The sequence below is a fragment of the Centruroides sculpturatus genome, unplaced genomic scaffold (assembly GCF_000671375.1).
Source record: "Centruroides sculpturatus isolate CEXI.00-Female unplaced genomic scaffold, Cexi_2.0 scaffold824, whole genome shotgun sequence".
In the NCBI taxonomy this organism is placed as follows: domain Eukaryota; kingdom Metazoa; phylum Arthropoda; class Arachnida; order Scorpiones; family Buthidae; genus Centruroides; species Centruroides sculpturatus.
In genome coordinates this window covers 285,319-297,130 of record NW_019385313.1, presented here as the reverse complement: position 1 = coordinate 297,130, position 11,812 = coordinate 285,319, and the positions used below count along the sequence as shown (strand labels likewise).

The window sequence follows — 11,812 nt, the reverse complement described above, 5'->3', positions numbered from 1 at the left end:
TATTATTATTATCATTATTATTATTATTATTATTATTATTTTCTTCTTGGAAGTTTTTTTAGAATGAGATTTCTATCTTTCAGGTGTGCGGGATGCACAAATCTTTCTGGATCGCCATAGCTTACCTGGTATACGTCGGAGCGGATGGATGTTTGCAATGCAAATATAAACCTTGGCCTACCAGAGGAGACGTACAAGAAGCGCAGGTGAGTATTTAGTCACGTGTTTGTCACCTATCTATGTCGTCATAATTTTTTCTTACATTTTAAACACGTGACTAATTAGATCTATATTCAAGAGAAGATATCTTTACAATATTTTAAGATTTACTTCGTTAAATATGTTATATTGTCGAAGAAAAACATGATTTTCTACCTTCTTTCTTCCAAAATCATTTAAATAAATAATTAATTAAAGCGATGATATTCAAAGATATTAATATTTTCCTGGCAACACTTAATAATTTGCTTTTACTATTTTTTTTTAATTTTTTTTCGTATTTAATGGTAGCGATATATTCTCATAATTTTTTTTTTATTTTTATTCATTGGAATATTATTAAACACGAATAATGCACTATCAACATAGCATATAATTATTTAACAATTAATCTATAGTAAATTAATATTCGAAATATTAATTAATATTTAAGTTGGCAACACTTACGAAAATATTTAAATTTTAAAATATAGCACTGTTGCCAGATGAAAATTTTTAAATTTTTATGATCTGCTGATTTATATATATATATTTTTTAAATTTAAATCATTAAGTAATTACAACATTTAATTGATATAGTACTAATTATTCCAAGACACGGTTTTTCTCCGCGTAAATCGATATATTAACCATTAAACCGGGTGAGGGATGATGTTAACCGAAACGTTTCAGTTTTAATCGCTTGATAAAATAGTATTTATTTCTTCTCAATTGAATTAGATATATCAATTTTCAAAATGGCGAAACATGTAAATCTTTTCTCAAATTTTATTTACTTTTCTACGCGAAAGGGATTTTAATTAACGGAATAAAAAGCTCTTATTATTGCAAACGTGGCGGATTTATACACAAGCGAAGTCAAGAGTTTTTGTTTTATTTTAATTTCTGTCGGGCATCTCCCATGCTTAAATATATTCCCAAAATGTCTTTTTTCGAAAAATGGAAGCTGAAATGCTTTTATCCGACATATCTATCTACCATCAGCATCTCATAACCATGGCAACCGGAGCACTCGCTACTCGGTCGTTCGAGTCACCTGATTTTTGTTATGGTGTTAAGCTCCGTCAATAACATCCCGACGTTTCACAGTCCATTACGTCACTCACTGGGACTTCTTTTTTTTTTTTGGAAGGGGGGCGTTGCGTTTATTTGTTTTAAAAAATTATCCTTCGTACTCCTTTACCCCTATTCTCATGCTGATTTATGTTTTATAGAGAAGCAAGCAGGACAAATGGAAGGAGGAACTGCTTGACGAGATCGATAAGGTATCGAATTTGAAATTGTGTACTTCCGCCGATCAATACCATATTTTAGAAGTAGAACTATCCACGAAAATGTTCGAAACCGTCCGACAAAAAACTGAATTAATTGCTCGTCTGCTAGCCGATTATTATCCTAGAACAGACCAAGGTGAGTAGTTACTTGTACAATGGGGGAGCAGTCAATAGAATAGTAAATACAGTAGAGCGTCGATTTTCCGAATCAATTGGGGACTGGGGTTGTTCGTATAACTGATATTTCGGATAACCGATTTATGTACGAAAAAATAGTTTAACGTATCCGATGTTGATATTTTTCTCCGTTGCGTGTCGCTTCGCGTTGAATTTTCGTCGATGTTAAGCCTAACNATAATTGATTTATATCGAATATCATGTTATGCTATGTTATGTACTCTATTCCTGTAACTTTACTGTTGTATGCGTTTTCAAACCGGTTGTGCTTATGCGGTACCGGGCTTGTACCTTTGTACGGCAATAAAGAACCTGAACCTGAACCTGGTATTATTATTATTACAGCAACAATATCAACAATACTTCTTACACATAGCAAAAAGAGTAACTGTTATAACTATAATTGAAAATAAAAAAGAGCAAGAATATCAATAGTTTATCACTTGTAATATTGATAATAAAAAAACGGTAAATAAATATTTAATTTTGAGTGAAAGTAAATTTTAGAATCTTCTCCCCCGAATTACGAATTGCATCAAATCCAATTAAAATTTACTTACATAAAGTACAGCTACAACAAAATTTTCACTAGAGAAAAACAAAAAATTAACAGGTTTGCTTAGTTTTAATCGAGTAATTACCTGTACAGGAGATAATTTTAAATTTTAATTCCACGGATCGATGTCGAAGATGCCATTGTTAAATACTATCCGAGAATATAACTGAATTATCACTGCATCATATTATTTTATTGTTTTTATGGTGTGGAAATTTTATTTCTGAATCGAAGGAAATGCTAATATCAAAAGGAATATATTAGCTAGCCTAATAGAAATGTTAAAATTTCGAAAGAATTAACACCAGACTAAGAAAAAGTATTCAAATCACAAGTAGTATTAGATTCAGACAGAATCTTGATACTAGGAATACTAAAAGTACAATACTAAGAATATAAAATCTTGATATTCCTAATTTCTTATTAGGAATCTCGACTTCTTGTCCGGTAGAAGTAACTAGGAATGCCACGATTCTAACATTTACATCAAGATTTTGAAAACTAGGAACAAGAAATTATCAAGATTACGATACTAGAATATATGCAGACAGTAGAAATTAGAAATACCATTACTTCAATATTAAAAAAAAATAAGGAATTTCAGGATCCTTTTATTAGAAATAGAGAGAAAAGACTAGGATCTAGAACATAGATTCCTCCATCAGACTTCGTGACTATTTCTAATTTACATATTTTAAGATAGGATCAGTTATCTAACTCCATTTTAGTTATTCCATTAAAAATATCAGGAATTATAATCATAATATATTTAAGATCGATAAAAATATACAAGATAAAATATATGAAAATATCACGTTTTAATTTAATGTCAAGTAGAAATTAAAACATAAAACAAAAGTAAATTATCTAACTTCCGTGTGGGGATAAAGAAGCTTAACGAGTTAAAAATCGCCGTATATAAGTTTTAGAAAGAATCACACATGCGACATATTATCGACCTGCAATTCGCTTAACCTTCAAAGGAAGTTAGGATTGTTTATAACGCGATAACTCACAGAAATCGCTGGATGGAGACGGGCAGAGACAATAAAATCCTCTATAATACTTAAAAATAGAAAAAGACATTGTCGACGAAGGAATTACTCGTACCTGGATACCACTACATTAAAACACGGCTTTCAACTGCATCGGATATTTTTATATTGAGCTCGTAAAATTCGATTGAAGTACTGCTCTACCTATTAACCCGGTGATAAATTTAATAGAAAAATTACCATTCATTACATCTTTAGTATGTATTATGTTAATTTACATCTTCGCGTGTTAATATATAGGTCTATATATATATATATATATATATATCTTTTGCAGGGCTTGAATTACACTTCATGTATGTTATACAGTCGACCCTCCTTATAACACTGTTGATTTTTCCGTTTTATATGAATTCTATGCTGTACGAGTCACTTAGATTTTACAAATACGTGAGCCGTTTACAGCCCGTATTTTGCAAAATCTAAGCGACTCGTACAACATAGAATTCATATAAAACGGAATTATCAACAGTATTATAGGGGGGTCGACTGTATAATAATTTTCTCAATTTTGCGAGATTATCCATCAGACAAACATAGAAACATTCTTTTATTTCGATATTAATCTGGAATTCAAATTTATTCTCCGAGTATTTCGTGCTTAATCCTCGGCTTAAAAGTTAAATCTGAGCTTAAACTTTAGCAGTTCGATTGTGCTGAAAATACAGTATTTAATTTTAAATCTCAAATTTTACGGATTTGTATTTTCGAAAATAGTTTTTCGACGTATTTTCCGGAAAATTCAATCGTTAGAGCCTAAAAGAAATCTTCAAAGGATATATAAAATCCAAACGTAATCTATAAAATCCGATTTTAATGAAACATTGGTGGCGCTGCCGATAGAATTCGCGAGATTTCTTTTGCACGTGAGAAAAAAAAGCGACATCTACGAGCGAAAAAAAAGCACGGTAATTAATTAATAACTGCATTAATTCGCTTTCTTGATAACAGATGGCGCTATGAGAAAATTGAATGTCGCCATGCGCTTTTAATTAAATGTCTCACGATAAAATCGCTGCGAGCATTTACGTTAAGTCGCTCACGCTCGCGGCGACGTGGCTATAAAAATTGCAGCGAGTGATTTTTATCGCGTCGCTTACCATTGAGAATTTAGCTACGAGTAGCGGAAAAAATGGAAGATAGGGTATTGATCGCTGACTAATTCGTCGAAGAAGTCCATCCATATATGTTCGAATGACGGAGCACCCTCAACTATTCATAAATTAAGAGACTAAAATAGCAGCACCCGGAATAGCAACGACAATAAAGAAAAGTTAAATTTAAAAATATTTTTTTCATAGAATCGAGAATATGATTATTTATATAGGCCTAAAACGACATCGCGCGATAGATTTTAACTTCTAAAGCGACTTTTTTCACATACAAATTTTATTTTCAGACGAATTCATTATACAGTATACGTAACAAGAAACGAAAGAAAATGGCGTAGTATGGCAAATAGATACGACAAAAGGGGAATTGAAGTAAAGACAACTGTGCATGAAAGAGTAGGCGTTATACAGTTATAGTCGTAAAATGTCAAAAGCGATGCGATTCGCTAGGGATTTATCCACTAAAGGGAAAGGAAAGGGAAAGAAGCGCAGTCTACAGGAAAGAAGACGCCATTTACCACTCGATAACACAGATATTTTGCTCCATCTTCTATTCGAGTTACATGCGTAGGTGGGAATCGAGTTAAAGCTTCCGACAAAAGAAGCGGCGTGGCGGGTTAATGCACCTGCAATAGTATTTTTTTTTTCAGCTTCTACGCTTTTTCTCTCCATCCTCTAAAAAAGTGTAAAATCTAAGGACGAATCGGATACAGCACTAGAATATAAAATGATTCTCACTTAAAAACTGATGCTCTTCCGGTTTTCTAAGGTCGCCTATTCGTCATTCGCGCGTTACGCTAATCGATACCAATTAAACGTAACGTAACGGGTGCCATTGGTTAAGTCGAACGTTAATTCCTCGGTCCCGAATAGACGGGCGACTTCTGGCTCGCCTCCGCTCGGAGATAGTTGTCATGGTAACCGGGTTCGATATCCGTCGTCACCTTTCTTATCCCAAGTGCAAAGAAACGGAAGAGCGGGAGCGCCAATGGTTCCGGAAGAAAAGCAACGCGCCGCCATCGTTAATTATTTTGAAAAGAGGGGAAGAAAACAGTGTGGAAACTTTCCGTTTGTTTTGTTTCGCTTCTAATTTGTAATGAAAATTTTTCTTCTCTATTACATCGAACTCAACAAACAACGATTCTATGTAAAGAACGCCCACCTTCAACTACAAAGGATGATCATTTAAAAACATTATTCTGTTCGAACTGTTCAGTTTGGAATTCATTTTCCAGTTTGTACTTTTATCTTCAGGTATCTTTGAGGTACTCTAGAGTTATTTATTGGCATATGTGGTATACTTCTTGGATACTGGAAGTATTTCTTGAGGTATTCTTGAGCCTCATCTTTAAAGTTGCCCATTTTTTTTAAAGACATATTTGTTGCTTTTTCAAATACATCTCTAGATTTCACGTATATTATATAATATTTCGCAATTTCACGTGCTTTAATATTTTTATTACCTATCAAGGATGTAATTTTTGAATTTTTATAAAGTATATTATTATTATTTTTTGACGGTTTTCGTTGGATATATATTTTTATTTAGCATTTTTACGAATTACACTCGTATATCTATATCGTTTTCGAGATGCATTTATATTTTTACTATTCCCTTTTTTCATAATATATACTTGTATATTTTTGTCAGTTTTTACGACCCGTATTATTTATCGCTCTGTTTACGAAGAGCGTTTACATTTGTGTAACTGATTTAAATGATGTTTTTGGCTGTTCAGAAGATCAAAAATGAAGGAAAGTCTCGAAATATCCTTCGATAAAACGACCGAAAGGATAAGGCGCAATATTTTCAGAGAGACTATACATTATAGATGAGAGCTGCAGAAGGATGTAGAGTTCTCGCCCTTCAGAAGCATGTCGTGTAAAAATTTTACAACCGACTAACGAAGTTTACGACTTCTCATTAACAAGACATCTTAATTCTGAATTTCAAGCGGAAACCGAGGATTAACAAAGGGAAGAATCTCAAGATTACTAGACAGATAACACGCCAAGGGATTAAACTATCGATCCGTTTATCCGGACGACTTAATGCCAGATACAGATATGCACGAATGGAAAACACAATACCTTTTAATTATATAAGGGAACAGAGATAAATGAAGATTTTACTTCGCTACTGACAAATCTTTCCTTCACAATTTAAATTAGCAATTGTTTTATGTTCATTTCTATGACAATATCGCGTTTAAAAAAGTCGTTCTCGCTCATTAAATGAACTTGTCTTTAACACGATTGGCAATATGAGAAAAAAGTACTCACGTGACTTGAAAGATTGATGTTGGCCGGGCCGAGTGTTGAAGGATTACGAGCCTGAAAAAAAAAAAAGAAAAATTCTTTTAATCCGTCCAAGAAGGCCAAAAACTAAGTAAAGACCGGCCACCTACTCATCATAGATTTATGATGTGTTGAGTGAAGAAATGGGAAGAAAGAAGCCGCTACCATTCACAGAAACTTACAGTTAATGCACAACTCTAATAACGGTTCGATTTCGTACGTGGTCGAAGTACTCCGACGGGAAAACAGAGTAAATGTTTAATCTAGGCACAGAAAGAAGTCGTCACATAAGAAAAATTCTAAAGATGTTGTCGCGATAAGGATACAAGACTTTAAAGAACGTGCTGAAGAAGCAACGTTTCTTCAAAATTACACGTTTGAGATACAATTACGGAAATGACGCAAACGATGTGGCTTGCCGAGAAATAGATATCCTCAGTAAGCGCTCACTAATGTCGTACGTATCTCTGTAGCGCGACGTAATTGATAGATATAATATGCGCGTAATACGCTGCAACCTGTTAAAAATGTTATTGTTTGTTTTTCGTGAACGAAACGTCGAGAGTAGGTTGTACACGTGGGTTTCCTCGCTGTCTCTCTCGCTCTACCTGTTGAGGTGGCCATCCAACTAGTGAGCATATTCGCCACCTGGCGGAACGTTTCGTCGTCTTCGACCAGAGGAGAATAGTGGAGGACGTTCGGCATGGCGGCATCACCAACTTGCTACGGATATCCGAGAGACCACCGTGGCAGATGGAGGCCCCAATGGGGCATCCCCATTGTCGACTGAATATTGACTTTTCCTTAGACTCTTCTGGATCGAACTTACCGAGCGAGGTAAGTCAAACATCGTCTCCTCTGATACTCCAAAGATGGCCGCTGCGCTTTAAAGATCTCTACGGAGGCGTGCGCTTCTTTCCACTTAACTTCAACAGGTTAGTCCCAAATTAGGAACTATCTAACCACAATGCCAGAAAATCGCGCGTTGTCTCGCGCGTAGTTGACAGCGATACGCGATCGTAGCAGTTAGTGTAAAGAATCCTTCGTTCGATCATTTCTCGCTGACTTCGTGTAAAGATTCTCTTCCTCTTTCAGGCTCCAAGACGGAGATCTCGACTTTAGATACTCTTCACAAACGTGCCGAGTTGGCTTGTCTTTCTATTGAAGGATGTTATGTTTTTCTCTTTCCATCTCCAACCGATCGATAGGATTATATAGAGGAGACGATGTGTTTTCCAGACATACTGATGGCGAGAAAACGTGCATATCGGAGGAGTCACGGCGACGTTCGAACACTCGATCGATAAATCATCGAAGAGAAAAACAATTTCTTTGAGAAGGAAGACGTATTAATCCGATAATTTCTACATAAACAGAAAAAAAAAATGGTATCTTAATGCAGATACCATTGAAACGTTCTTTCTTAGAAACCTTAACATACGAGATTACGTAAAAGTATAGACAGGATCGATGACGTATTAACAAGTAAATCCTCAAGATTCCAGGCATTATCATATCCGAACGGAATTCCAACATTCTCGTAATTAACGACACGACAATATTAAAGCGATTTTCTAGCGTATCATACAAGAAAACTGCGCAACTTAGTTATATTTTAACCTATAGTTTTTAGCATTTTACACTAAAATAAATTATTATTATGACTAAAATAATATCATTTCGCTTTTAGGATATTATAGCATCCCTCTGAAATTTTCCTTAATATTTATGTCAGAGACTACTACTGTATTCGCTGTGCGCGAATGATTCTTAGAAAGGTATCGATGTACAAAAAACAAAACTGATACTTTAGGAAAAATTTTAAGAGCTAAGTACCTATGTGTCAGTGCCTTTAGCGATTTAAAAATTTTATTCGATTTCCAAGAGCATGCCAAACCATTCAAAATAACGGAAGGGCCATTCACCTAAAAATTACTATACTTTTCTAAAATGTTTCCATAGACACAACAGTAGTTTTATAGTAGTTTTTGGAGTAATGCAATAACTTTTCCTATCGTATGACCTCGAGCATATCCGAATCTGATTTGGACGCGTGATTATGTTTAAACGCCTTATTGCGTGGACGTTCCACTCGTAGTTTAGATAGTAAAGGGTACTCCACTCCAAAAACAAGCCAAACAATCATCCCACTACTACTGATAAGATAATGCATTATTAATAATCTTTATCTCGTCTCTCGACTTTTTTTTTTATAAGATTTAATTAATTCTATAGCAAGAAACGCCTTCTCCTCTTCCATATTTTCTTTGACGAGACACATTAACAAAGAAAATCCTGCTGAATGCATATTTACTTAACGAATAACAGCGTACAGAAGAGTGGAAAATTGCGACACTCGTCCATTATCTAAGAAGACAATACCGTAGCAACTACCATTTTCTTCACGTATTGTCTTCTCCAACGACAACACTGCAGCTCTTCCCATATATATATATATATATATATATATATATATGAACCACGTTGTGAGGGAAAGTTGGCATATGAGAGGTTAAATTAATTACTATCCACCTTAGGGGTATACGCGATCGTTGGCATCATCTACGTTGCTGCTAACACCCATTCCTGGAAGTATTCCAACAGCTGAAAGAGAAGAAAGAGAAGAAGAGCCGAAAGAGAAGAAGAGATCGTGACATCTGCAACTATTTTATTATTATTGTTATAAGTATTTATTAGAGTAATGATTGTTCAATCTGTAGAATTCTCAGCAGCCTCACTTTTCTACGAGGCCAGGAAATTACAGATAAACAGAAACGGTGCGGATGAGAATTTGACTAGTGGTAAACAATTTACCATTACAAGATACTAGATACTCTTCTGTATCTAATAAACTCGGTTTGTGTTTATTGGGTCAAGTATCCGTTTCTCACTAATGATTATAGTGAATCTAGTTTCCACTAATGAACCTCTAGTAGATGTTATACAATAATAAACAGTATTATTGTAATTCTAGTAGACAGTAAAGAGGTAAGAATTGATACTTGAAGATTTAGGTAAAAATAAGAACATACCTTTTACTTACATTAAGGAAAGTCCAATTTGGCACCCCTTTCATTTTACTTGATTAAAATGCCTTTGTTCTTTGTAAGAATTAGTGATTTACATGCATGTTCTGTTTACTACTCAAAGCTGCCATATTGAACGAAAAAACGTCGATTGAGCTATTTTTCGTGGTCTCCAATTGGACGAGTTTAGTTTAGTTCATCTCTATGTATTTTTCATTTTATAGGTCAAATATTTTTAATCAATATTGACCTTTTGTATATCAAGCATGTTTGAATGTTTTTCACGTGTTTGTTAATTTGTTAAAAATATATTTAATGCTACTATTAGTGTGCGTTATAATCAGCATCTGATCAGATCTATATAGAACGATAGACTCAAAATTTTGGTGTATAAAACATTTAAATAAATACAAACTATACTCTCTATATGGTAAACATTACACCCAAATTAGAGTCATATCTGTAGTATAGAATATACACTGAATAGTTAGTATTTTTTTTTCTAGTAAATTATACCTAGTCTAAGTACATACTGGAAGTCAGAATACACAGCAGATATTATGTACACAGACTAGAGTTTCGTTAGATCATTTGTAAACACTAGAAACGGAATGGAGTCAGGTTTTATAAATGCTAAACATCTATATAAACTACACACGTATCGTCAATATATACTAGACTAGTCTGAATGGATAATTTATATAAGAACGAAGATTGACATTAACTTCATTTTAAGTGAATGAAGAGTTAGTAGAATCGGAATGGATACAGTAAACCACTAACAAATATTCTTACAGTTAGGTTAAATTATTTTGTATTTAGGAAAGAAACAATATAACCAGACTAGATACAAGTTACTGTTTTACTTTTCCTGTTCTGTTATATATAATAGAGGGAAAGAAAGTATGGCGATCGATCAAAAAATGACCCCTCCTCCAGATTTTTACATACATTTCTGGATTTAGGGGAAGGTTTTTCCTCCATTCGAAGGTTTTTCTGTATGTAAGGATTTAATATGTTTGTGACTAGTCTGACCTTTCTGTTCTTTGAAGATCTTTAATTTAATTGTGATCATATATCAGACTTTTACTAACAGAAAAGTTAGTGTGATTATAATTTACTTGACTGATAACGACGATTAACAAGAGAATTCTGCTGAAAGAGTCAATATACATTTACTATTTTATCAAATTTACGCCCACAATAACATATTCTACATCGTGTTAAAGAGTAAGAGATACATCTCGACTATACGTATATATTATGTATAGATTTTTAAAGAGGAAACATACGACGTAGCAACTGAATTTACTCAAAAGATCAGAAGCAAAGTCAAAAAGTAATTATTTAAAATAATCGTAGGGGAAGGATTTCATTCGGAATCGGTCATTCGTATAGATTACGCCAGTCGGCGAGATTTCATCAAACATTATGTCGACTCGGACTGTTACCATAGCGACAGATGCTAGCCATCTCTGTGATTGATGCGGGACGGAGATGATGCTAAACACAGAATTGTTAAGAGTGATAGAGAGTCGGGATAGAAACTTAAACGCGATTATCTGGGTTAATATATGAAAAAATAATAATAATAACTGGAATTAAACTAGAAAATATGAAATTTTCTATAATATTTAGCAAGGGATGAAGTTTAAAACCGGAAGTGGTAGATGAGAAGTAGGTTAAATGGATTTTTATGCATTTCTATTTGCTTGCGAACGAACGTAATGAAAATGCAAATTCGGTACCTTTTGATATTCAAATATTTGAGTTTATCGAATAAAATAAAGAATATATTTATCGGCTTTAATGTTTTATTATTATGTTGGGTTTTGTGAGTTATACTCGGTTCACACCGGTGGCTGTGTACTATGCCGGACCAAAGTCAAGGCATAGCAACCAAAACAAAACTGAAATTAAAGAAGTGTGTCAGTGTCTGTATTCAGGAATTTCCTAACAATGTGGCATGTATTCAATATAGTGGCCTTCTGTAGTGTTATGTATGTATTTCTACTCAATTCTAATGTTCCCAGGCTTTTGTGTAGTGTGTGTGGTATCACACCTGTACAGGAGAGAACAACAGGTACAATAACTA

The 11,812-nt window shown here is 34.0% G+C and overlaps 1 protein-coding gene across 2 annotated transcripts in view; it reads left to right on the top strand.

The window, feature by feature from the left end:
• Positions 1 to 87: 87 nt before the first annotated feature.
• LOC111637516 (probable G-protein coupled receptor CG31760) overlaps positions 88 to 11,812 on the top strand; it is a 17,408-nt gene continuing 5,683 nt past the window's right edge. For both annotated transcript variants that reach the window (XM_023383023.1, XM_023383022.1), the window contains exons 1-2: positions 88 to 206; positions 1,434 to 1,629. In XM_023383023.1, coding sequence (XP_023238791.1) covers positions 93 to 206; positions 1,434 to 1,629 — 310 coding nt within the window. In that variant the 5' untranslated portion in view covers positions 88 to 92. The remainder of the gene's footprint in view (positions 207 to 1,433; positions 1,630 to 11,812) is intronic.